A 24,544-nucleotide genomic window follows, 5' to 3' on the forward strand; every position below is an offset into this window, starting at 1 on the left:
TCTATAAAATTGTTTCATTGCTGTTTGCGTACAGATTAATAACAGAGAACGTAGAATATATTCTCAATCTATTTACTCAATAAAGTGGCAACTTTAAGAACTGACACCAGAGAACGTATATCATGATATACACGTGCGTAAACTACATTTATAATTTTGTGTCTTTAAAGTACGTTCGCGATGGCATTAGGACAACAGCACGTGTTAAGCTTTTCGCCTAATGGCAAATTATTTGCTCTCATCAACGACCAAGGTATTCTGAGGATATGGGACACAGAAACCAACGAACTAAAGCAGGATTACACACCCAATCTACAGTTATCGGGCCCTTGTACTGCACTCACATGGGTTATAACAAATTCTTCAGCCAGACATTCTGCTGAAGGGAAAAAGGTTGGTAGTTATCTAGATTTTCTGAATTGTTTCTATACAGTATTTCCAAAATAGTCGAAGAAAGCTCGCAAATCACACAATGGTCCAAACCATGACACAGAAATAATTTACTTGGCGCTGGGTACAAGCAATGGACACATCTCTCTTTATTCTTACGCTTTAGCCAAGGTAAGGTCTTCGATTGAAAATTTGAGTAAATTTCATATAAAATAGATGCTATTATTATATGCAGATCGAGCGAAACCTTAAAGGCGAAGGACACCGAGGAAAAGTTACATGCCTTACTAAAGATACTGAAGGTCACTTATATAGTAGTGGGGAAGATTGCCAGATAATAAAATGGTCACTATCTGAAGAAAAGCAGCTCTCATCTTGGTCAGTGGGGCCGGAAAAGCCGTATAGCATTGTTTATTTGGAAATATCAAATAACTTGGTAGTTGGAGGTCGTCAAATTAAAGTTTATTCAGTTGCCACGCAGGAGTTAGTACAAACATTTACCGGCCACACATCCGACATTAATTTGATTAATTCGTTGGTAATAGATGAGAGCAGTGAATACGTCGTAAGCACATCACGAATGGAGCGTATAATATGTATATGGAAAATTGGGAAAAAAGGTCGTAACAAAAGTGCTAGTTCTACTTTGATTATGGAGGACGTAGCACACTGTCTTACTTGTCAAGTAGATATTGATGGCAATGTGAGAGTTGCGAGTGTGACACGCAGTGGTGTGATTCATATGTACCTTATTGCAGTAGAAAAGTGGGTATAAATATTTATTTTTTTGTTACGTCAGATGATCCTAAATTGATTGTGTTTGCAGCATTAAACCAGAAAAACCAATAAAACCAAAGCTGACCATAGAAGTTGCGTCAGATAGTGCAACAGTAATTGCGCCAATACCAGCTGTCTCAGTATCACTTCAGCATAGTAGTCACACGCAAGAATTAATTTTCGGTTATGGAAACAAAAGCTTTTTAGTTTTCGAACATTTAACCCCGAATTTCACTGAAAAATTGCAAGTTCTCATACGCACCGACCCAAAAACGCTATACTTGATGCGTGGGAAACTGTCAAAAAAAGACGGAAAAGCTGGTGACGCAAAAAAAACAGTTACTCCAATCGTCAATGATGCCGACGTGGAATACACATCTTCAGCTACAGTTCCAAAGAAGAAATTAAAATCCGTTGAAATGCCGATGGAGTCCCGACTACAAAATTTGAATTTAAATGCTGTTGCTGGCAGTGGAGCACCCCAAGCTCAAAGCAAAGTTCAGTTGTTGGTGCAGGCCTTACACAGCAAAGATAATGTGTATGTATCCGTTTAGTTTTTCATATAATATAAGAGATCGTAAGGTGTTGAAGAAGTGACTATTAATTCAAATAACCAATTTGTTGCTCCCTCTTTAGTCTTCTACGTTCTGTATTGCACACGCATGATATTAAAACTATTCAACTGACCCTCCACAAACTACCTGTGCAATACGTAGGGCAGTTGGTCAATGAATTAACTCAGTTTATGCAGCAAAAACGTATGAAGTACGTACTACCTCAAGTTCTGATAATTGTATAATTTTTGGATAAAATATCATAAATACTTTGCAGTGTCGAGTATGCAGTTGATTGGCTTAAAGTTCTTGTTCAGACGCATTCCAGTCAACTAATGGCTTTGGGATCTGAAGATCTACTAAATAAATTCGGTCCATGCATTGGTTTAATAGAACATCGCGTGAATTGTCTGAAGGAGTTATCAAAGTTTGTTTATTTTATAATTAGTAAATATTCTCGAACTGATGCCACTAATTATAATATTACGTTCTCAGGGTCGCTGGACGTCTGGATTTGTTGATTAATCAAATAAAACGCAACACCAATGAGGATAACTTAAACAATTCAAATGTGTTAGTCTATGAGGACAATGGTACATATGATCTAAATAACTTTTGCCGCACAATAAAAATTTTAATAATTGGTTACAGGTTCTTCAGACTCTGAAATGGAAGATACAGGCGAAAAGAGTGCCTCCGATGATGAATGGGATGAGGATATTGAAGAGGACATTGAAAACATGGACCAAGGCGATGAAGATAATGATGAAAGTGACGCTGACGATGCAGAAGAAATGGAAACTTGATCGTAATGTTTCTCTCAAAAGTTCTTAGACAGCATATGTATGTTTATTATATAAGTAAAAATGAAATATTTTTAGCATTTTATTTAGTTTCCTTTGAACCTTTGGAAGCACTGCTAATTTTTATACTTTCTATAGGTAAAGTTTGTTGAACTCAGATCTAAAACGGTTTAAACTGCGAACAAATGAAATATACAGCGAAAAATTGTATTTCCAGCTAACATCAAATTTATTTTTATTTTGATATACATACAATACAACAATTACTAATAGTGTTTTTTGTCAGGATACTGAGAGAATCCTTTATGGCATTAATAATAATAATCATTCAACAACAGCAGACGATAAAACGTTAACAAAACCTGAATGTAACTTTACTAATAGGCTGAATGAGTCTAACAGCAATTTTTAAGTGTCTTCTATTCGCTAACCACATCATTGCGTTTGACAACTAATCTAAATTTATAATGCGTTCACAAGTAAAAGCATTTTGTAGCATAATACATACAAATTGAGATTTTAATAAGTTTCAATCAATATTATTAAGCATGCTGGTGAAAACCATATGTTAAGCTGCAGTGTTTCATTTTAGTTTAACATAATTTTTGTTTTTGTGTGATCTCATAGTTGTTTTTTTAATGATTCTTATGCTTTTAAATGCTTTCGGTCTTTTGTTCTTCCGCTGGAAAATGTTTAATGTGGTATATTTTGAAATAGTCCACAATTTAGTTTACCAATTTGCTTTAAGGAAGTTGATGAGACCATTAGTGGACGCATCGTGTGTAGTTATTTCATTTGGCGTGGCCAATTCTGGTTCAATTGCTTTAGCTAATTGTTTACCTAATTCCACACCCCACTGGTCGAAAGAGTTAATATCCCAGATTGTTCCTTGAGTAAAGATCTTGTGTTCATATAAAGCTAAAAACAAAAATTATTATTTTTTATTTGGTTAATTTGCATCAATAAATTACCAATAAGGACGCCCAAAATGAATGGTGTAACTTTCTTTACAACAATTGAGTTGGTTGGACGATTACCAGTAAACGTCTTATGTGGCAAGAGCGCATCAAGTTTCTCGCCAGACAAACCCGCCGCTTCGAGTTCAATACGCGCTTGTTCCGTTGTTTTCCCTTGCATTAAAGCCTCTGTTTGAGCCAAAAAGTTTGCCAATAATATTTTGTGATGAACACCGCCGGCAATTGGGTTCTGTGACTGAGCTGGCGCAATAAAATCACAAGGTATTAATCGAGTTCCCTGATGAATCAATTGATAGAAGGCATGCTGCCCATTGGTGCCAGGTTCACCCCATACGATTGGCCCAGTATTGTAAGTGACAACCTTTGAGTCGGTCTTGGTTACGAATTTTCCATTACTTTCCATATCGCCTTGCTGAAAATAGGCAGCGAAGCGATGTAAATATTGATCATAAGGGAGCAAGGCTTGTGTCTCGGCGTTGAAGAAGTTCGAATACCAAACACCCAATAGTGCTAATATAACTGGCGCCTGATAAGTATATAATTTTATTTATGAAATCTTCTTACTATTGTAAATTATTCACAACTTACATTCTGCTCCAAAGGCGCTGTCCGAAAATGATTATCTAAGAAATGGGCTCCTTCGAGTAATTGCTCGAAATTCTCAAAACCTATTGAAAGACATATGGACAAACCAATGGCAGACCAAAGTGAGTAACGACCACCAACCCAATCCCAGAAACCAAACATGTTTTTACTGTCAATACCAAAAGCTGTTACCTTTTCCTTATTGGTAGACAAAGCCACGAAATGTTTAGCAACAGCAGCAGGCTAAATTAGGTAATTAAATAGAAAGAATTAACATTAGCAAGTCTTACATAATATATTTACATAACATATAACATACATCTTTAGCGTGCTCCAGTAGCCAGTTCTTTGCAGATGTTGCATTAGTTATTGTCTCTTGGGTAGTAAATGTTTTCGACGCAACAATAAATAGTGTAGTCTCATAGTTGACACGTTTTAGCACTTCAGCTAAGTGTGTACCATCAATATTCGAAACAAAATGAGAGCGCAAACCCTTGCAATATGGTTTAAGTGCTTCGGTCACCATTAATGGACCCAAATCAGAGCCACCAATACCGATGTTAACCACATCGGTGATTTGTTTGCCGGTACATCCACGCCACACGCCTGATATGACTTGATTAGTGAACTCTTTCATATGTGACAGTTCAGCGCGCACTAATGGCATGACATCATTACAATCGACAAGAATAGGTTCATTTCCACGATTGCGTAGCGCTACATGAAGTACTGCTCGATTTTCTGTAATATTGATGGGTTGTCCCGTGAACATAGCATCGCGCGCAGCAGTTACTTTGCGGGCTTTTGCCAAGTCAAGTAGCAGGGGCCATACGTCTTCCGTAATGCGGTTCTTTGAGTAATCAATCAATATTTCGCCATCATTGGGAGTTTGAATACGCAAACTAGAAATATACAAATAAATTGAGGGTAATGAATAGAACATATAAATTTCCTAGTGCATATTGTAATTTCTTTTATAAGTACACAATTATTTACAGAGACCAAAACAACATGTAAATTATTGTTTAAATTTTGTTCAGTAATAGCAAGTTGTTAAAGTATTCACACAACAAAATTTTAAGATTCAAATTTTTCAACCAGATAATCTTATCATTCATTGCCTGGACACGTGAATTTTGGCCGTTCGGCGATTCTACAGTAATAACATATATAATATTATAGATATGTATCACATATGACTTACATTTGCCCACTGACAGTCAAAGGTTAAGTGTTTAACATATAAAACAAAAACAATTATAACCTGATAACTTTCGTAGCGAATGAAATATGAGAGCAGCCTTGCAATCTTCCTATACAAAATCTAATTGGTGAAAATAAATAATCACTGGGATACACTTATGTATGCAAATACACACGTACATATAGTGTGTTGTAGGTCAACGTCAAGGTCTAAAATACATTCACTTGCTTAGTTTCAATATGTGTCGAAATATTATCATCAAGCGCATTTCTAAATCATTGCTAGTATAATAAACACCTGATCTTTTTGAAGAATATATACTGACAATATTACTATTATCCCATATTTGAATATAAACTAAAAGAATTTTAAATATTAACATTTGAAATAGGTATACAATTGTTAAAAAAGGGGCAATACCAACAAACTTTTTTGAAAAACCTATTATGCATGTTGGAAAAATTTTCCGGTTGTAAAAAAGAAAATAAAAAATGTTTATCAAGTTGGTGTACACATAAATATATGTATGTATACATTTTCAATTAAAGATACACATTAATAGAATACATCCATCTACAAGCTCACTGCCGAACCAAAGTTTTTCACGTAACCGTATTTTTCACCCATTCGATATAAACACAGGACAACTCACCTGTACTTCTTAAAACGATTTGTATCTCGGGCGAAAAGCTCCTTCATATTAATGTCTTTGCCATGAGCATTATAAAATTGTTGTAGCTTTTGGTAAGCCGGTTCCTCCGAAAGCAGTGGAAGTGGTCCTGCCATTTTTATTAGTATATGATTTCTTCTGATAAAACAATTGCAAAGAAGTTGACTTTTATGAATACTGAATGTAATTTGGAATTTGTGGAATAAAGTATACAAGTATTCAACAATGCACAATTGTGAAGAGAACTTCGTTATTTTAAAAAGGAAATTAATTGAAAACTCGAATTTTTCCAACTCAACAACGTTCCCACAAATGATCAGAAGAATTATAATTTATAACGACTAAAGTAATCCCACTCCACGTTCGAAACAAATTCAGTTTCTCTCTACGTAGCTTTGTCAATGTCGAATGAAAAACTAAAGCCATGCACACAATGCGGTGCGTTAGATTTGTTTAAGTTTCATGTAAGTTTTACTAGTGTAGCAAATTTAAAGCTAATAATTAATATCATTATACTGTTTAGGTGGTCTATTATAATCGTACTTGTCAGAAGCAACAAAATTAAATAATCTTGGAAAAAAGTTATTTAAATATAAATTTGTTTTAGTACAAAGTTTCATGTCATTACTTAAGCATAATGCTTAAGTTTATTATGTTTCCAGGTTTAACTTATCATTAAGTAATCTTTTCAATAGGGCAAAAGATGCAACAGCGACATCTATATGCCTTTTCGTTCATAGCCTACTGAAAGGCAAACTTCATTTCCAGCTACTTATGTTCTATCTTAGTTTAATAGCTTTGGACAAGATCTGAATTTCAATGAAGAAATTTCAAGTTATTTCATATAAATGATATAAATTAGAAAAATGTTCGGGTTAAAAATATAAGAAGAAGAGGTGGCATTTCGGATCTGGTAGCAACTGGTTGATTTGTTCGTTCTGTTGTCGGTTGGCTGCACTGGAATGTAGTGTGTATTGGTGTGTGTAATTAAGAAGTCAAATTCCAACAAAACAGCAAAACTAAGTAGCGCATAATAATTGGGAAAAATATAGTTTCAGTGCTATGGATTTGCATGGGATTGTATTAAAGTTTCAATTTAACTTTTAGAAAAGAGTAAAATGCATTTTTAACTAAAATGATATATTAAAGAAATATGTAATGTGAATAAGGCAAAACCAATCTCGCGAAAAAACGAAAGATACAAGAAAGTGTCGCAGGTCTATTGCTACTGCTAAAAAGCGGAAAGCGAAAAGAAGATAGTAAAAGGTAAATAGGCATATAAAAGAGTACTACTTATCTACAATAGCGATTCGTTAAATGAATAAATGTTATTAAATTTATGAAATTATTTTAAAATAATAAAGTTATGGCAGTGTAAGATAGTAGCATGCGTTGCCGCGTGTACGTATTCGAAGCAGTAGAGAACCGACGCCTTCTCCTAAAGTTAAGAGCGGTAACTATATAAAACTGTGCGTGGTTTCAATGATGTTGCATACGTAACCTTGCAAATGCGTAGCACAGTAGCATCTTTTGTCCAATGGCAAAGCGTAACGTTGAAAATATTTATTAAAAAAGTGACAATTTAGTGAACGTGTTAACTCCTAAAAAGGATTTTAACTTGACAATGAGTTTAGTTTTTATAAAATTACAGTACGTGTTTAATACATTACTAATTTATGCATAATTAAAAACGAATATTATTAATAATTCCTGTGGTTTTTGAATTTACAGAACAAAAATACCGGAGTTCAATAAAACAAAGTTCTACCAAGGCATTGCCGAACATAAAAAATGTCCAATTCGTCGTCGTGCAAATCAGATCTTAGCACTTCTAACAGTAACTCTACACAAATATCATCAAGCAGTAATAACCACAATTGCAGTAGTAACACCAATAACAATGCCGAGCAGCCCCAAACAAAAAGACAAAAAATTGAAAAAATCAGTAAAACCAGTAGAGTTGTTAAATCGGTTTCTTCCAAGGCAACGGCTGTTGCAGAGGCAACATGTTCTCCGCCACCGGACATTATTGACACCGGCGGAGTTAATGCAATGCAAGCAAACATCAATGGCAAACTATTGAGTACTAATAATCATCAACAGCTACGATGTTCCTCGCTTTCGTCATCCGCCAATTCAATATCCACACCTAGTTCAGCAAATAATTCTCCTACAACCACACCAAGTGGATCACGTGCTACTTCATTGTCTCATTTATTAAATGAACAAGGCAATGTAACACAAATTTTGCCAGGAATTTTAAATGTCACAAGTAGTACTAGTTCCGCAGATATGGTAAAAAAACCAGAAATGCCCTTAAAAAGTGCCGATATTATTGGAAAAAACAGTAGTACTAATACGACTGGTGTAAGCTCCGACGAAGTCGATCGAATACCATTTCAGATGCCGGATTTACTATCTATAACTGTAAATACGAATAGTTCTAAGATATTAACGGCGCAAACTATAGAGCAAGAGATGCAGACAAACGCAAGTCTGACGTTAACTGCAACACACTCAGAGGACATGCGCGAATTCGAAGCCTCCTTAAACAAGCAATGCCTTTGCGGTGTATCCGAACGTACACTACGAAAGCCTTTTCAGTCACATTACTCCATCGACACAAATGGGCAAAAACGCATTGCGAATCTTTCGGAATGGCCGACGGAAAAGCTTTTGCAATTTCTTTCTAATTTACAGCTTTTGTTCGATATATATCTTAAACAGAATTCCAAAGGATTTATTTGTGCAAGAATAATGGACGTCTGCGATGTTCTCATTCGTAACGATCATAATCTTATTGATGAAATAATTGTTTTGTCCTGTTACAACAATGAATATGTACAGTTTTTAGCTGCTAGAGTATTGGCATCGTTTCTGGTGATTGCAAAGCAGGAGCTGGATGATAATTGGCTTAAAAAATTAGTTGACAACCTTTTTAGTTTTGAACGATTGGATAGCTCGGCAGTTCAAAAAATTCATTTCAGCTTGGAGATCATTAAAAGAATAGTTGAATGGAAAGATATGGATTTGCACCCACTTGAAGACGAAATCGTTGACACCCAGGTGGGTAGTGATGTTTCTCCGGATCAAAGTAGAAACACATCATTCGGCAACACAAGCGCAAATGAAGAAAGAGACAGTTTGGATAGCGAAAGATTTTTTCATTTCCAACCACAGCAACCAACATTGGAAACAAACTATTTTGCATTACAATTTCGAGGTGCGCTTAACGATACAGTTGACCACGAGGAAGGACTGGACGGTGAGGAGGAAGGGATCGCAAATGATGAGGATGAGTTAGATGATGACGTGTTAGAGGAGAGTATGGTTCAAGCGCATGCGCGAAGGCACCATCACCATTTATCGCAAATATCGATGCAACATCAACATCAGCAGCGTCAACACCATCTTCAACATTTTCCCTCCTATGATATTATTGAAAGAACAATGCAAAATAACACAAGCTTTCTTCCTACAATAGCATATGACCCATCAAATGCTGTACCCCATTACGTTAGTGCTCCTTCACATCTATTTGAACAACACGTAATTCATCAAAATCACGTTGATGATCATCATTCCCATCCGTCATCTTTAAATACTCATGCAACACACTTTTCGAGCATTCACAATTCAGCAGAACACATTGTGAATATTGGCAATGTCGAAGAGCCTCAAACAAATTCTGTATCCAGTTCTTTTGTATCATCAAGTTGTCAAATAATCACACTTACGGACTCTGAGAGTTTCGATACGTCACATCTAAAAGGTGTCACAATTAAAATACTCGAAAATAAGTGGCCTGCATTGGTAAAGAACATGAAAGCTCTTATTGTTAACCATATGCATATAGATCACGCTGAGCATTGTATACTAAATTTCCTACAGCTGTGGGAAAATATAATTTCAGTTAAGGCGAATCTCTCTGTGGTCGAAACACGCCCGTTTTATGCCCAGCTGGATAAATTTGAATTACTTTTACAACAACAGCAACTTTCCTGTACTGTTTATAAACAGCTACTGTGCTTATTTAACGAAGCGTTGTGTTACGGCTCCACGCTTGCACTGCAGGACATGCTGCCAGTCGAGACGTGTCATTTGGCGCAAAGAATTGTGCGGCATGTAAAAGAGGCACGTATTTTAGACTCTCTACCGCGTCGTCAACCTGAAAACATGGTCAGTTTTTTGGGCTTCAAACGCGCGGCCGTTACTTATTTAGAAGATATGCCATGGACTCCGAAGCCGGAACGATGTACAACACAAATGTGCGGTTCGTCCACTCCGATGAATCGAGAATTCTCTAATAACGAAAGCATTCCAAATTCAGGGGGGATTCCAGGGATATTGTCAGGTGGTCCAATTGAGCTTGATGCCAATGCCATTGAAATGGATAAAACAATATTACAAAAAATGGTGCTCCTAGTTCTGAAATCTGTTGCTGTAACTGTTAAAGAGATACGAAGCGATTCTTCGGATTCCTCGATTGATTCTCAAGACTGTGACGCCTATCAAGATATGGTGTTGATTGAGCGTTCCATACGCGATGTTTTACGCAAACTGGAATCATTTATAAAGCACAAACTAGAATTTCATCCTGAGTGCCACTTTAGCAAAATACTCATACATCTTTTCGATGATCAGGATGATCATTTAATTGAAGCTATGGTGTGTACCTTGGATGTTACAGCAGGCATATCTTTCCGCAATAATGCATTCCCTGAACTCGTTTCTATGTTGAATCCGGTCTATACCTTCTTAGAGTTCCTCAAAATGATTTCCAACAGTTCAGACCTCTTACTGGATCTACTGGTCAGCAATGAGACTTGTTTTCTACTCTATCTACTACGACTACTAAAATATATACGAGCAAATTGGGATATGTTTCTACGTAGTTGTCATGATTTTGGAATGGGCTCACCTGTCCTCGACGAAGCAATGAGTGTGTTGATACGATTGCGTTTGCACATCTCCCGATTAGTAGCGCGTCAATTATATCCCTACGATATTTCACCGGTGCTGCGGCTGCTGGAAAGCTGTGAAAGCCTTTATGAGGGCAATGAACGTAGCTTAACATAAAATGTTCCTTGGGACCTTTTTTTTTTTAATCAACAATAGCTTAAAATACTTTATCGAAGAAGTTATTTATTTATTTTGTATTTAATATGTTACGATGATGAATATTGTTCGAGTACGAATAATGAAATCATATTTCATTACATATATCTTTATATGTATGCCCTAAACATACGAACATTACTGTTAAAATGAAAGACTTGAATAACTTTAGCAAATAGCAATTTTCTTCTAAAAGCGATTTAAAATATTTGGTTTTGAATCAAACGTCAAAATAACATAAATCTTAATATTAGCACTTCTAATTAATCTAATTTAATTTGTCGCTTAGTGCCTTTTATTAAATGAATTTAAGTAGCATTAACATTAAAAAAAACTACAAATATTTTGGTTTTAATATGAAAACCTTGATAATTTGTTGCTGTAATTGGTCTTGCCTTAGCTTAAGTTGTACTTATTGCGATTCTACATTATAAGATACATATACGAGTATATATAGTTCGTAAATTAAATAATTCTTAATTGTTAACATATCAGCACAATACATATGTTCTTTTATATTTTATTTTTATTAAATTAATATATAGTATTTAATAGTTTTTTTTTTTTTTAAATTTAAAACTAAGATGGATGTAAATATGAACTTCCGAGAATATATATATAATACATACTTATTTAAGTATACAATATAAAGGACGAATGTCACACTAATTTTGAAATATACCTTTGGCATTTATCGGAAATCGAAACATTATTTTTTTATAACACCAAAAAAATCATGTACATACTTAGAATATTTGTAATAATTTTTAAAAGTTTTTACATAATAAACAAATCTTTTATATTATAATTGTAAAGAAGAAAAATTTTATTTTGTGGTTCAACATTAAATACTGCAGACGCTGTCGAAATTTGGTGGTACTGTACTTGTGCTTTGCCAACAAATTAATCACAAAATCGTACAATACCAACAATTTTAAGAGTATTGACATGCTTTCATTTATCCATTTTCATATTAAATCGTTTTGGTTTTTAATGTCGATTTATCATGCGAACACGTCGTTTAACTTCATGAAATGGCGTATCTTGTCCATGGTCAATTAAATTTGTTTCTAGGCCAATATGTGCGCCGGATAAAGAGGTACGACGAGCCAAATTCGAAATTGGCAAAGCGACGGCTTTTACGTTGTGACGTTGGAAACTTAATGAAACTGGCACCGAGCATCGTCGGCCAGAGATTTTTGGCATAGTACTTTCTGAAAAATTGGATAAACGACCTCATTTCCCTATTTTTGAAACTTCCATGCGTTTTATGTTTTACTGACTTACCCAAAGGATTTGAAGAACTTTCACCACAATTCTGTGATTCCCTCGATGGCTGCAGTGTTAGACCATGGACTCTGCGTTGTATATTTGCTAAGCGATCATGTTCGTCGAAAGATGTGAATTTCCGTAGATTGGAAAGTATTTCAGATTTTTTCATTGCAGTGTCGTTGAAGCGATCTACAGATTGCTATCGCATTTCCAACAGTGATTCGTTTTTTGATTTTCTACTCGAAGAGTCTAAAGCAAAATTTGTAAATGTAAAAATAATTTGCCAATTTGTATTAACATTTCTAATTGCTCATCATTTAATATGATTATCACTCGCAACCAAACTTATGACCGCAATTTCTTATATGTAGTAGTCAATTGCAATTGTAACTTATCAATTCCCTCATTTATTTACGCGTATATTAATAATATATTCAACATATGTTGTTTTAAGGAAAAAGTAAGTAATTTTTAATAAATTTATTATCCCACATTGTTAAATGAAACAGCAAACATTTTTAATTACAGTTAGAGAGAGTTAAAAATTTATTGACCTTTGATGCGTAAATCTTGTATATGCAGTTCTTGCTAAATAACTCATACAATCCAAGAAACGTTTAGACTATGACCAATACTTGTCCAGAATTTCCATATAATTTACGAAAACAATAAAATAGCAATAGTATTAATTTACAACAAATGTTTATAGGTATTCAAACATAGTTAATGTACATTTTAATATGCAATTGCATTTATACATACTTATAAATTTAAAACATGGTAGGATAACAACAGCTCACACATAGACAACAAAGTTATGAATAATGACAAAATATCGCTTTCATATGAGAAGAAATGCAATTTGAGATAAAATAATATACATATATATAGTTGAAGTTTTCAAGGAGAGTTAGAGCTTAGAGCTGGAAGGTTGTGCTGTTAAAGTGCGAACAATACACGATACCATAGATAAACACATTGAACACATTTGCATGTAGGAAAGTGCAAGGGTCTTTCAGTAAGTACGAGTACAAATACGTTGGAGACCTGAAATTTAAAAAAAGCAAACGTAAAGAAGGCGATAGGAGTGATTTAAAGGACTTATCAATCTATTATATTTACTCATGTGTACTTATAGTATAAAAGAAGTTTTTTGGTTATATACAATACATATGTAGGTAACACGCATAAAAATCTCAAAGTAAAATTTATTTAATTAATATGTATGTACACATAATTCAAAAAAAAAAAGCAAACAGAACAACAGAAATAGATATAAACATATTTATATACATACATACATATTTATGCAAATTTATAACAAATATCAAAATACACATGTAAAACGTTTGTTTTCGAAATATGAACAACACGCAATATAAAGTCAAACGGAATTCAGAGAACAACGCATTCAAGGATACTTCTATTCATTTATGCAGGTTAGTGTGGTATATTCAAAGGTATGTAAAAATATGTATCATGTCGAATGATTTACAAGAGAACGTAGAAAAACTTGTTTGATTTAGGGAACATACATATTTAGAAGAATTTATTTTAGGTTCTCCGTTTTTTTAGTTATTAGGTTGTAACAGAGAACGTAAAGTAAATGTTAGTAAGTGAGCAATTAAATTTAGACATCCATTAAAGGTATAGCGAAACGATGATGCAAAATATACAAGCATTAATCACTAAATTCAGCAGTTCTACTAAAGACATTTCTACTAGATACAAATGTAAATGTAAGTATTTGATTCCGTCAAGTGCTCCATATTCGGTTTAGTTGATTTTCGATAGATTTTTACCGTTAGTAATAAGAGTATTTAGGAGGTATAGATAGTAGCTGTTACATTTTCATAAATTAATGTTTTAATTCTTTTTTTTGTAGATCTAGTTAGTCTGCTAACAATTACAGTTATTTTTTATGTTTTTGAATTAATTTTTTAAATATGATTTTTATGTTTCTTTTTTTCATTTATTTTCTATTCAAATCCAAAAATATTAATAGCACCCTTACGGTTTATTATATGATGTACCTTTTGAAGCTCGACGGTCTTGTTTATGAGTCTGAGCGTAAGATTGCAAGGAGCAACGTCGTAACCTTTTGTCACCTTTGTTTTGCTGGAAAACGTAAAAAGAAATAAGTGACGTAAAGATGTTTATAATTACTCTGTGCAGCAACTGTACAGTATTATAGAGCGTCCGCACACTTACCGATTTGTAATGCTGATTTATGTCTGAAGCGGCTTTTAGCAGCAAATATATAAACACCAATGCAAACATATAGATAATGGGTTCTGCAGTGTTTGATTTTTTTGCTGTTGATTGATCCTTTTTATTATTATTGTTGCTAGCCGTGCTGTTGTTGTTCTTAGCATTTTCGCTATCAATTTGATTTTTCTTCATTGAAAGTGCCTTATTAGATCGCCTTTTTTCATTTTGTGGCGCAATATTGCTTTTATCCCTGTTAGTACTTTGGGAATCAATTATTTCTGTGGGCTTTTCTTTATGTTTTGATTCTTTCTGGTCGTAGTTTTCACCATTCTCAACTCCAAAGCTCATAATTACTGATTCTTCAGTTATTTGTTCACGTTCAGTATCAATTTCCTTTAATTGGTTTTCTTTTCCCATAATCTCGTTTACCCAACGCAAATCCTTTGTAAAAACTTCTAACTCAGTGCACAGGTCTTTGTATTCCAATAGCTTTTCAAGTATTTTTATTCGTTTAGCTGTTTCCTGTGCTTGCATTTCTTGGTCTTCTGAAGTATTGTCGAAATCGCTATTCCTCTTATCTTCTGGATGAACATAGTTCACATATTTGAATTGAATAGCTGTTGCTGTTAAATACAATGTAAAAAACACAATCAATACACCTACTGGCACCACATGGCGTATGTTGTTGTTTTTCTTAATGCTTATTTTAGCTGGCGATCCTGATCCTGATCCTTTCATGCTAGCCTCATACAATTTCACTCGTTCAGACACATGATGTCTGAACTGTTCTGAAAAATCTTTGTTTGTATCTTCACACTCCTTTTGTTCATCGAGAAATGACATGACTTATAAACAACCTAAACAAGAAGAAATAGCTCAAAAATATTGCACAAATACTCCTTACATTATTATAAATTAAAAGCTAAAAGAATGAATTTTTTGTAGGAAAGCATTGAGATAAAACAAAAATTTAATGCAATTTTTACTGGTATATGTACATATATTGGTAATGCGCTTGAACAAATCGGTGTATAAGAAGGCATTTGTGTGAAAAATCGATTGCTTCTGTGAGTCTAAATGCATGTATTTATATCTTAAAATTAGCTGTCATTTGAAAACTTTGCAATTTGTTAATTATCCAATTATTTTCATTTAACATTGCAAATTTTATTAATACATACATACATGTATCCAAATAAATAACGATTTTTCTAACGGTATAGTCGTACTTGTTGGTAAAGTTTAATATATTTTGTTGTACATTATTTAAACTTCACATTTAAATCACGCCTAATTTATTTTTTTACTTGTACTTCAACATTTAATGCTTTAATGTGTTTTTCTTTTTACTTTAAAGTACTGAAATGATTATAGGTATCTCTCAGCATGTCGCGTACAGTAATCCGCCTTTATTACACTTCCGGACAACAGACCCAGCTTGTGTGAGAATAAAGTTAAGTTAGTGTGAATGTTCACTTAAGAAATAGTGTATAACAGAATTAAACTACATATGTGCAGCTTACTGTTTTACTGTATTCTTAATTGTACCTGTAACAAGCAACATGTTTATGTAGTGACAAACGTTTGCACTATTTTATAAACTATCTGTTGCACCAACTCCCAACAAAATCATTTCAAACGAAGGGCCAGTAATGCCTTCTCCATTTCTACCCATGGCCGGAATTTAATTGAAGGAAAAGCAATTTAGTTTGATTAATTTTAAATATTTGCATTTGAAATATTGAGACAATACATTGTGCTACAGTAATAATAGTTATTTTGATCGCAAGGCAGTATTTTATATCATCAGAAATCACCGTGCTAAGATGTATAGCCTTGTAGTAACTAAATTTGTATGGGAATGAATACTGAAAAGCTAACAACACTTTTCTGATTTGTATGTGACGTCACTAAGAGCCATTTTTGTTTATGAATATAACACCTTGATTCGAAAAGCAGCATATGCATTACATTTTATTTTTGCTTATTGTTGTTATTTTTTCAGTAAAGAAGACTTTTGTAGCAAAATGTATAAAAATATTTTGTGAAGAATTTATATATTAAGTCTGACAACGAATAATAAACATTGCGCTTTTTGCAAAAACAAAAAAAAAACGTTTGTAGAGAGCATTTGGGTGCTGCGCTCTGTTCCAAAACAAATGTGGTGACGTCACGAACGACGACAATCGTTTGCTCCATTTTGAACTATCCGCCAGTCGGTGCACTAACAGATTCAAATTCATTTTAGCTTACACTAATAACGAAAGGGGATTCAGATTCATCAATCGGACAAAACATTTAGTAGCCAAATGAAAAATGTTAAGTGAAAAATAGAAAATAATTGAAATTGGCAGCAGTTAGAAAATATTGCTTTCCTAGCATTTGTGGATATCAATTGGTTAAAATTTATTTTGTTTAATGTTTAAAATGGTCATAGTCGCGGGTATGTAATTTTCTAAACGTTATTGCTACTAATTTTTGCATACTGAGAAAATCATTTAGCATTATTATCTGATCCAAGATCATTTCAACAACCCTTTCTATAACTATTAATTATATTTGGCAGCTTCAATTGTATTTTGCTAGTTAACGAGGTATATAAGCGGAAGAGCTGTACATGCATTTAAATACGTACATAAATAGATATTATTGATATACATATGTATAAATAGATAAATAGCGAAAAGTATCGATGATCTCACGAATTCCCCATTCATCAACGCCCTATTGAAATTTTACATATTAACACCCATATATACATACATATCGTACTAAACGGAAAATTTGTGTTTTTTGCTATTATTGAAAATTAGTAATCATTAATTTTGTTTTCACTCTCATTGTAGAAGTAACATTAATGCTTATCTATCCAAAGGTTAAGCCGTCAGATAAGCTTGTCTTTTCAACAATTTATTCCAGTTTATCCTTTTCACATATGTACACACGTATGTACATATATTTTTTATAAACATCCCATCTTTAAAAGAGTCAGAAAAGTCTTTTACTAATACAGTTTATATATGTGCATATATAAGTACATAAGTGTGAACATATAATTGCATTTGCATATATACGTATGCACTTTAGCGTAATTGCGTTTCAACTAGCTTCGTGTGGCTAGTAAGGTCATAGCGAATTGGATAATATAGAAAATGATTATGCATAACGAATGACAAAAAACAGTAAACCGATAACGTGCACAGGTTGATAAGGCTCAAACCTTTTTTTTAACTTTTTTAAGGATATCCGTTCTTATATTTATCATTATCTTCATAGAACACTTCGCCAAAACCGAGAATATTTTTGACATTAACAAGATGGTGCGAACAGAAATGCAGGAGGTTTTAAGATGGGCGCATGAGCACCAGGTCTATGCAACACTCAGTCCAATGATATGTGGCATTTGTTTAGCATTTTTTTCATATATGCTAGTGTATTTGGATAGCGACGTGCCAGGCTTAAATCCTCCTTCACCCTTTTCACCGATAAAACAAACGTAAGAAAAATTTATATTTACTATAATTTGGTGTTCATTTTTATTTTATTTCATTTATAGATACCTCCGCGAACGACGCAGTGCCTTACATTTGGGTTATATAATGGCTTTAGCTTCTGGTTTAATAGTCACTATATTTTTGTATTGTGATTTCAGTAGTGTAGACTAGTCTGAGTATTATTCATGAATAGTAACCATTAAGAAAATATGATTAATGAATTTGAAAAAATAAGTACAAATTATTTTAAGTATTCAGAAAAGTATTAGTATACTGTAATACTACTTTGTAGATGACTAACCAAATATACCTGCTTATTTTCATATATTTAACATTTCACTATGTTTTATTGTTTTTAAAGAAAATTCTAATTTCCATTCTGTAGCAGCGCAAAGGAGGAAACGTTTTGAATTCGGTTAAAGCACCGTACCGACTGCATGTACTCTTCCTCTTCGATCCTCTTAAGTTTGAACGTATGTAGTCGATTTTCTCCAATAAAACGACCAACTGCTCGTAAATAACAACCTAGGGAAAGTAACTATAGAAATGAGAATTTTGAATAATGGCAGACAAACCTGAATCTAATCCAACCAACGCGAAGTCATAATAAATACTTAGAAGTATTGGTCCTCCATCCAAATTTCGCAACAATAAGACATTTTCTCCTCTTTGTTTTCCAGTAATTATTTTTTTTAATTGCCCTAAGTAAATACGAATTCGTAAAATTAATACAATTTCAAAATCTAAATATTCATAACAAACCGTAAACATCCCATAAGGCATCCAATGTTGGGTGCACTTTATGAATTTTTAAACAAAAGTCCACACGTCCCACTAGTGCCATTTTATTTCGCCCATTCTTGAATGAATTCATATACTCTTTCATTGAAGAATTTGATCCTTGTACATCAAAGCGCTCATCGCGAAAATCTTTAACAACAACGTCAATGGTTCTATTCAAACTCCCCTTTATTTGTACCGATGGTGTGACTTTTGGTTGTGGAAGTGGTAGGAGGAAAAATTCCGAATTTCGGTGTGCGTTCGATGTTAAGACTGTGTTATTAAATCGTCCTTTAGTTTGTGGTTTTTTTAAAAAATATTCATTGGATAACTTCATCTGTTTTAAAGGTTTGTCAAAGGTAAAACTTTTATGAAATAAGTTTTCAGCCGTTTCACGCTTTCCATTTAGAGCGGCAACAAATCGTTGACACGAGTTAGATGGTTTGGAACCAGGTTCCACCAAATACTTCCGATTATCTAATTATATGTACACATTTATGTTCTACAATTTTTCTAATACTACGAATACTTACTGGAGGCAAACATTTCCTTCAAATTTATGCGATTTTTCTTCAATATCTACCGTTTTAACAAAGTTCTCTTTTCTTTCTCAGACACGTTTAGTAACGGAACTTTAACAATTTACAGTATGTATGAGTTGCTGTAAGTATTTATAAAATATTAATTGCCTTGAAAATTTCTTGTTTATTTAAATATTGCAATGTTTTTATTCATTCACAATATTAGCTCGTAAAATGCACCAACAATACATAATACACGTTATTTTCAAAATGTTCAGTTAAACTTAATCGTCTATTCTTACATACTATGTACGAGTATATCTACATTCCTACTACATAATTATATGGCATTCAAGTATATTTTTTACATAATATTATAAATCGATGCATTAAAAGTCATTTTTACGAGTATTATTTACAAATTCCCAACATCATTAAATCGCTTCAATTTCTCAGGGAAGTTATCTCTAAAGAGTACAGGATCTGCCCGAAATTCTACGCTGCGCAATGGCATGCGACCATAAATGCTGGAAAACCTGTCAATGCAAGCTGATCTTTCGCGCATGTGATTTAAATCAGCAGATAGCATTTCGGTATTAGTGCATTCAGGACATTTAAATTTTTTCCGTGGTGTAACCTTTATCGGGGGTTTATTAGTAACGTTTGCAACAAGAAAATTCATCGCGATATCTTCGCAGTTCATATGCTGGTCCACCCATTCTTTAATATTTCCAGGCATTGCATATGTGTACATGTGACTCCAAAACTTATGATGAAAAGCCGCTCCAGTGAGAACCATCGAAATTTGGTTAGTCCACTCTGACTCGTAACGCCAATGCATTGAAGCATTGTCCCACACATGAATTCTACTCGGAAATCCTACTATTCGATCTGGAAACTCTCGCCAAACTTCGTAACTTAAAATAAAGGAAATGTATTTAAGTTTCGTTGACAATTATAATTATTTAAGTATCCGTAATAATTACCCGAAATCCAGTTCATCAGTAGTAAGCATATTAATGTCATCATCAATCGTTAAAATTGCTTCAGTTTCAATTTCATTGTAGGGATAAAAACGGTTTGAAAGCTTGTTTGCACGCGTTTGAATGACCTTTAGCGGTTTCGGAATTGTAGGAAATGAGGATACTGAAATGGAATGGATCAATTAAGTAATAAGACTTAAAATCTTATGTATATCTTACAATGTGGTGGCATCTTATTTTGATTATTCCAAATAACAAGTATGCTCTGAAGAGATGGCACCATAGCTAACTTTTGAATTAACGTGAAAAGACTCTCAACTCGATCATACGTTAATATCACAGCTGTAAATCCTTGTGACTTGGGAGATATTACCGGCAAAAATAGTGGGTTGAAAGTACTTCGATAATTATCATCTGGTTTATTCCAATCCATTAGGCTACGAGCTCGATGAGGGAATATCCTATTTTCCAAAATTTCCAATGATGTAAGCGTTATGGTATTTAAATCTTTGAAATATCGATTGTACACCCAGCGGCCGTGACGTTGTAGTTCAAAAATTTTTGTATGCGATACTCTGCTCAACTTTTTTACTATAGAATGAATTTCTGCCTCACGAATACTTATCGAAAATAATGTCCAATCAAGCACGTCCTCAAACGGCAATATGAAATTATCAACAGCAATCAAGGGAATGCAATTATAGGCTAGCATTTCCATTAAATCGGATTTACCTGCATTTACACTATGTGAATATAAACAAAAGGTTCCTTTCTCATATGCCCGCGGATATTCAAAACTTTTACTACGACTGCTATTACAACGCAACGTATTTTTTGACGTATAATCTATACCATTTGTAGCACACTTATCAAGCATTAGCACTTCGCTTGGGTTATCGTCCACTAATGAATGTATTTGTCTATGATATTTTGGATACACGTTTGGCAAAATTATTACCAACAAATTTTTTCGCGGTAAATGTGTTGATCTTGGCGATAAATCTGACACATGTTGTTGTGCAGGACTATAAATAGGTAACGATATATCAAATCCGTTCCGATAGGTCCACGAATCAAATCCTCCTCCAAGCATTATGGCACGATCAGTTTTCAGAGTACTTCCATCGGTTCGTGGCATCATATTAAAAATAATATGATTCTCACCATTATCCCAATAATTTTGCATCGCTAATGCTCGTTCCACTGCACTTGGTTTTACTAAGTTACTATTCAAAGTATCAATGCTTGGCAGGAAGAGGCAGGCTTCATTTGGGTTTGGCGTATAGTATCGACTTCGTACAACCGCTTCAAGTATTTGGTAATATTCACGGGTGAGAATTGAAACTGGCTCCCCTTTCACCTCATCGAGGTATTCTTGGAGGGGGTATACATAAACAGAAAGATGGTCATGTCCTTTTTGCCCGCATTTGTATAAATTTATACAATCCCACATTCTACAACTGTCATCGCGGTTGCGTGCTTCCTCGCTGTCTTTTGATAACAAGATTTCACGTACATGAATAAGATCCAGCGGAACTTTATTGTTGTTTCGGCCAGCTTCATTCTGTAAATTAAATATATTGCACACGATGCAAACACCACAGATAGTCAAAGTCAATATAATTATATACGAAACTAATGTTTGGAAACGTTCGCTACGATGATTGAAAACTATTAGCAATTTCTTCATTCCTAACTTTTTTAGTGGTCGCTAGAAGGATACCAATGTTTCCCACAGTGGCCACAACCAACGAACCTCCTGCAACACAAAATTAGTGATGCCACTTGTTAGCACTACAACATAAAGACATAAATCGATTATACTAAGTTTTCAGATATGGTAACGAAAGTGTTACTTCTATTAATGTTCAACTTATTGTAAATTATTTTATACATTCTTCTTTTATTAATCAATTTATTTGGCTTATATTAATTGTTATATCATACATTGTATACTCGTATGTGAATTGGAGTCTCATATATGAATCATAGCCTGGCAACATGTTCAATGTTTTTGAACAATTCTAATTTTTGACATTTGACGTCTCCAACTTTGTATTCGACAAATCTCTTTAATGGAACTCCAGTCGATTGTCCACGCGTTATTAAGGTTTTTTGTCAACAAAAAGCTTTATTATTGAAAACCTTATTTCTAGTTTTTAATATAAAAGGCTTGGAGAAATAACGGCAAAATGAGTACAATACTTGAGAAAATTGCTGCCATCGAATCCGAGGTAAAACTAAAATTCCAAGTGAAATAGCAAACTAAATAAAAACTAACCTTAACATTATATGCCGCATACGAATGTATGTTTACCAATACCATGGGAACTTTGGGTTAAAATCATAGATGGCACGCACCCAGAAAAACAAAGCAACATCGGCTCATTTGGGGCTTTTAAAGGCCAAGTTAGCGAAGCTGCGTCGTGAGTTAATATCCCCAAAAGGCGGTGGCGGCGGTGCCGGTGGCGATGGTAATAGTATTAATTAGATATAAATGTATATAATTTCGGAGAAATATAATGTTTTTATAGGCTTCGAAGTTGCAAAAACTGGAGACGCTCGAGTTGGGTTCGTGGGGTTCCCGTCAGTTGGAAAATCGACTTTACTTTCTAACTTGGCAGGAGTTTACAGTGAAGTCGCAGCATATGAATTCACAACCTTGACCACGGTTCCTGGATGTATAAAATATAAGGGCGCAAAAATTCAAGTAACCCATTTAAATTTATTAAATTATTAATAATGATATTTTTAATTTTTTGTTATTGTGAAGCTTTTGGATCTGCCTGGAATTATAGAGGGTGCGAAAGATGGTAAAGGTCGGGGTCGTCAAGTTATTGCGGTGGCTCGAACATGTAATTTAATTTTTATGGTTCTTGATTGCCTTAAGCCTTTAGGACATAAAAAATTACTTGAACATGAATTGGAAGGCTTTGGTATTCGTTTGAATAAAAAACCTCCAAATATTTATTTCAAACGTAAAGATAAGGGAGGCGTCAATCTTAATAGTATGGTACCGCAATCTGAGCTGGATGCTGATCTAGTTAAGACTATCCTTTCTGAATATAAAATACATAATGCCGATATAACATTGCGATATGATGCAACAAGTGATGATTTAATTGATGTTATTGAAGGAAACCGGATTTACATACCTTGTATTTACTTGCTGAATAAAATTGATCAAATATCGATTGAAGAACTGGACGTTATTTATAAGATCCCACATTGTGTTCCGATTTCGGCGCATCATCGCTGGAATTTTGACGATTTGCTAGAAATGATGTGGGAATATCTCAAACTGGTTCGAATGTGAGTAACACACCTAGACTATGGATTTAAGCAATTGTTCAATTTACAAATTTGTTTCTTTCACAGTTACACCAAACCTAAGGGTCAACTTCCGGACTATAATTCGCCTATTGTACTACATAATGAACGCACAAGTATCCAAGATTTTTGTAATAAGCTGCATCGCTCAATTGCAAAAGAATTCAAATAGTAAGTATTTCCTATTTCAAATAATGATTTGTTATTAAAAAGCTTTCATTTATTAGCGCTTTAGTTTGGGGTTCTTCTGTTAAACATCAACCACAAAAAGTAGGCATTGATCATGTTCTGAACGATGAAGATGTCGTGCAAATTGTGAAAAAGGTTTAAAAGTTCAGCAACTGTTACTTACATATACGAATTATACGATTGTCAAAAGTTTTAAAATCATATAAAAATGTAATTTTTCCTTCAAAAAATGTTAGCAAACTATAGCAGTTAAATAATAAATTTTCATGGAAATACAATACACATTTGGGAGATAACAAAGCCGGAAATTATTTTTAAATATATTATATTCAATCCAGTTTTCTCGTTTCGTATGTTTGCATGCATATTTATATGTGATTTTTAGAGGCATATATGTTATACATAAATACTTAAATGCTATCTAAATTAATTTTGTTTTTTTCTTTTATATTATTGTATATAAATGAAACAATTTGTTTTTATTACTATGTTCTTTGTGTAATTGTAATAATGAGGCATAACAATAAATCTGGGATTACGAGAAGCTTGGCTGAATAGCAATCAAATCCATAACATCGGCCAAGACTCCCAGTTATAGATTAAAAAAAAAAAACACACACACACACAAATATTGGACTCGGCTGTTTTGAGCCCCAAATGTAGACGCAACAGGAAAAGTGTGTCTA

The 24,544-nt window shown here is 33.8% G+C and overlaps 8 protein-coding genes across 15 annotated transcripts; 4 read left to right on the forward strand and 4 right to left on the reverse strand.

Annotated features, from left to right (window-relative positions):
- Window positions 1-121: 121 nt before the first annotated feature.
- LOC106618643 (WD repeat-containing protein 43) lies at window positions 122-2,752 on the forward strand. Of its 3 annotated transcripts, XM_036374454.2 has the most exons (9): window positions 122-393; window positions 448-561; window positions 626-1,155; window positions 1,217-1,705; window positions 1,804-1,932; window positions 1,999-2,148; window positions 2,217-2,314; window positions 2,373-2,564; window positions 2,663-2,752. In XM_036374454.2, the coding sequence occupies exons 1-8, from the start codon at window positions 181-183 to the stop codon at window positions 2,525-2,527; spliced, it is 1,878 nt and encodes a 625-aa protein (XP_036230347.2). In that variant the 5' UTR covers window positions 122-180; the 3' UTR covers window positions 2,528-2,564; window positions 2,663-2,752. The 3 variants fall into 3 exon arrangements, with proteins under 3 accessions (XP_036230347.2, XP_014091928.3, XP_036230348.2); XM_014236453.3 differs by lacking the exon at window positions 2,663-2,752 and having other exon boundaries at window positions 2,373-2,604; XM_036374455.2 differs by lacking the exons at window positions 1,804-1,932; window positions 2,663-2,752 and having other exon boundaries at window positions 2,373-2,604.
- On the reverse strand, window positions 2,730-6,328 carry Pgi (glucose-6-phosphate isomerase). Its single transcript, XM_014236451.3, has 5 exons — window positions 5,943-6,328; window positions 4,406-4,988; window positions 4,090-4,329; window positions 3,496-4,027; window positions 2,730-3,442 (listed from the first exon to the last, which is right to left on the reverse strand). Exons 1-5 carry the CDS (start codon window positions 6,074-6,076, stop codon window positions 3,255-3,257), a joined length of 1,677 nt encoding a protein of 558 aa, XP_014091926.1. The 5' UTR covers window positions 6,077-6,328; the 3' UTR covers window positions 2,730-3,254.
- A 570-nt stretch (window positions 6,329-6,898) lies between these two features.
- On the forward strand, window positions 6,899-11,896 carry lin (protein lines homolog). Of its 4 annotated transcripts, none has more exons than XM_014236447.3 (2): window positions 6,899-7,226; window positions 7,692-11,896. In XM_014236447.3, exon 2 carries the CDS (start codon window positions 7,752-7,754, stop codon window positions 11,037-11,039), a length of 3,288 nt encoding a protein of 1,095 aa, XP_014091922.3. In that variant the 5' UTR covers window positions 6,899-7,226; window positions 7,692-7,751; the 3' UTR covers window positions 11,040-11,896. The 4 variants fall into 4 exon arrangements, with proteins under 4 accessions (XP_014091922.3, XP_069965093.1, XP_069965094.1 ...); XM_070108992.1 differs by lacking the exon at window positions 6,899-7,226 and adding an exon at window positions 7,243-7,429; XM_070108993.1 differs by lacking the exon at window positions 6,899-7,226 and adding an exon at window positions 7,243-7,413.
- LOC106618642 (probable serine/threonine-protein kinase DDB_G0268642) lies at window positions 11,890-16,197 on the reverse strand. Its single transcript, XM_036374462.2, is given in 5 exon segments — window positions 11,890-12,292; window positions 12,366-12,599; window positions 14,384-14,468; window positions 14,562-15,418; window positions 16,110-16,197. Coding segments are annotated over 4 exon segments (1,386 nt in total). The 5' UTR covers window positions 15,405-15,418; window positions 16,110-16,197; the 3' UTR covers window positions 11,890-12,068.
- Window positions 16,198-16,566: 369 nt separating this feature from the next.
- Window positions 16,567-18,387, forward strand: LOC106618673 (ADP-ribosylation factor-like protein 6-interacting protein 6). Of its 3 annotated transcripts, none has more exons than XM_014236506.3 (3): window positions 16,567-16,879; window positions 17,838-18,057; window positions 18,118-18,387. In XM_014236506.3, exons 2-3 carry the CDS (start codon window positions 17,879-17,881, stop codon window positions 18,224-18,226), a joined length of 288 nt encoding a protein of 95 aa, XP_014091981.1. In that variant the 5' UTR covers window positions 16,567-16,879; window positions 17,838-17,878; the 3' UTR covers window positions 18,227-18,387. The 3 variants fall into 3 exon arrangements, with proteins under 3 accessions (XP_014091981.1, XP_014091980.1, XP_014091979.1); XM_014236505.3 differs by having other exon boundaries at window positions 16,569-17,004; XM_014236504.3 differs by lacking the exon at window positions 16,567-16,879 and adding an exon at window positions 17,180-17,764.
- Window positions 18,068-19,475, reverse strand: LOC106618672 (uncharacterized). The gene is made up of 4 exons (XM_014236503.3): window positions 19,369-19,475; window positions 18,818-19,312; window positions 18,631-18,756; window positions 18,068-18,580 (listed from the first exon to the last, which is right to left on the reverse strand). The coding sequence occupies exons 1-4, from the start codon at window positions 19,379-19,381 to the stop codon at window positions 18,423-18,425; spliced, it is 792 nt and encodes a 263-aa protein (XP_014091978.3). The 5' UTR covers window positions 19,382-19,475; the 3' UTR covers window positions 18,068-18,422.
- A 57-nt stretch (window positions 19,476-19,532) lies between these two features.
- On the reverse strand, window positions 19,533-22,120 carry sotv (exostosin glycosyltransferase sotv). Its single transcript, XM_014236502.3, has 3 exons — window positions 20,559-22,120; window positions 20,343-20,502; window positions 19,533-20,273 (listed from the first exon to the last, which is right to left on the reverse strand). Exons 1-3 carry the CDS (start codon window positions 22,027-22,029, stop codon window positions 19,772-19,774), a joined length of 2,133 nt encoding a protein of 710 aa, XP_014091977.3. The 5' UTR covers window positions 22,030-22,120; the 3' UTR covers window positions 19,533-19,771.
- Window positions 22,121-22,377: 257 nt separating this feature from the next.
- 128up (GTP-binding protein 128up) lies at window positions 22,378-24,158 on the forward strand. The gene is made up of 6 exons (XM_014236458.3): window positions 22,378-22,573; window positions 22,690-22,813; window positions 22,874-23,049; window positions 23,113-23,651; window positions 23,718-23,840; window positions 23,897-24,158. Exons 1-6 carry the CDS (start codon window positions 22,532-22,534, stop codon window positions 23,997-23,999), a joined length of 1,107 nt encoding a protein of 368 aa, XP_014091933.1. The 5' UTR covers window positions 22,378-22,531; the 3' UTR covers window positions 24,000-24,158.
- The last annotated feature ends 386 nt before the right edge of the window (window positions 24,159-24,544 follow it).

The sequence above is a fragment of the Bactrocera oleae genome, chromosome 4 (genome assembly GCF_042242935.1).
Source record: "Bactrocera oleae isolate idBacOlea1 chromosome 4, idBacOlea1, whole genome shotgun sequence".
NCBI lineage: Eukaryota > Metazoa > Arthropoda > Insecta > Diptera > Tephritidae > Bactrocera > Bactrocera oleae.

What these genes read in the sequence shown, in the direction of transcription:
- sotv (XM_014236502.3), bottom strand. Translation starts at nt 22,029, where the DNA reads ATGAAGAAATTGCTAATAGTTTTCAATCATCGTAGCGAACGTTTCCAA. An exon ending in AAATAAGATGCCACCACATT is followed by an intron (nt 20,503 to 20,558) that starts GTAAGATATACA and finishes ATTCCATTTCAG; the next exon opens with TATCCTCATTTCCTACAATT. An exon ending in ACTGATGAACTGGATTTCGG is followed by an intron (nt 20,274 to 20,342) that starts GTAATTATTACG and finishes CTTTATTTTAAG; the next exon opens with TTACGAAGTTTGGCGAGAGT.
- LOC106618643 (XM_036374454.2), top strand. Translation starts at nt 181, where the DNA reads ATGGCATTAGGACAACAGCACGTGTTAAGCTTTTCGCCTAATGGCAAA. An exon ending in ATGCAGCAAAAACGTATGAA is followed by an intron (nt 1,933 to 1,998) that starts GTACGTACTACC and finishes AATACTTTGCAG; the next exon opens with TGTCGAGTATGCAGTTGATT. An exon ending in TGTCTGAAGGAGTTATCAAA is followed by an intron (nt 2,149 to 2,216) that starts GTTTGTTTATTT and finishes TTACGTTCTCAG; the next exon opens with GGTCGCTGGACGTCTGGATT.
- Pgi (XM_014236451.3), bottom strand. Translation starts at nt 6,076, where the DNA reads ATGGCAGGACCACTTCCACTGCTTTCGGAGGAACCGGCTTACCAAAAG. An exon ending in AATCGTTTTAAGAAGTACAG is followed by an intron (nt 4,989 to 5,942) that starts GTGAGTTGTCCT and finishes GTATATTTCTAG; the next exon opens with TTTGCGTATTCAAACTCCCA. An exon ending in CAGCGCCTTTGGAGCAGAAT is followed by an intron (nt 4,028 to 4,089) that starts GTAAGTTGTGAA and finishes TATACTTATCAG; the next exon opens with GCGCCAGTTATATTAGCACT.
- 128up (XM_014236458.3), top strand. Translation starts at nt 22,532, where the DNA reads ATGAGTACAATACTTGAGAAAATTGCTGCCATCGAATCCGAG. An exon ending in ATAAGGGCGCAAAAATTCAA is followed by an intron (nt 23,050 to 23,112) that starts GTAACCCATTTA and finishes GTTATTGTGAAG; the next exon opens with CTTTTGGATCTGCCTGGAAT. An exon ending in TATCTCAAACTGGTTCGAAT is followed by an intron (nt 23,652 to 23,717) that starts GTGAGTAACACA and finishes TTTCTTTCACAG; the next exon opens with TTACACCAAACCTAAGGGTC.
- lin (XM_014236447.3), top strand. Translation starts at nt 7,752, where the DNA reads ATGTCCAATTCGTCGTCGTGCAAATCAGATCTTAGCACTTCTAACAGT.
- LOC106618673 (XM_014236504.3), top strand. Translation starts at nt 17,731, where the DNA reads ATGACAAAAAACAGTAAACCGATAACGTGCACAG. An exon ending in TAAACCGATAACGTGCACAG is followed by an intron (nt 17,765 to 17,837) that starts GTTGATAAGGCT and finishes TTATCTTCATAG; the next exon opens with AACACTTCGCCAAAACCGAG. An exon ending in TTTTCACCGATAAAACAAAC is followed by an intron (nt 18,058 to 18,117) that starts GTAAGAAAAATT and finishes TTTCATTTATAG; the next exon opens with ATACCTCCGCGAACGACGCA.
- LOC106618672 (XM_014236503.3), bottom strand. An exon ending in TGCCTTATGGGATGTTTACG is followed by an intron (nt 18,757 to 18,817) that starts GTTTGTTATGAA and finishes GTATTTACTTAG; the next exon opens with GGCAATTAAAAAAAATAATT. An exon ending in GTTGGTTGGATTAGATTCAG is followed by an intron (nt 18,581 to 18,630) that starts GTTTGTCTGCCA and finishes TACTTTCCCTAG; the next exon opens with GTTGTTATTTACGAGCAGTT.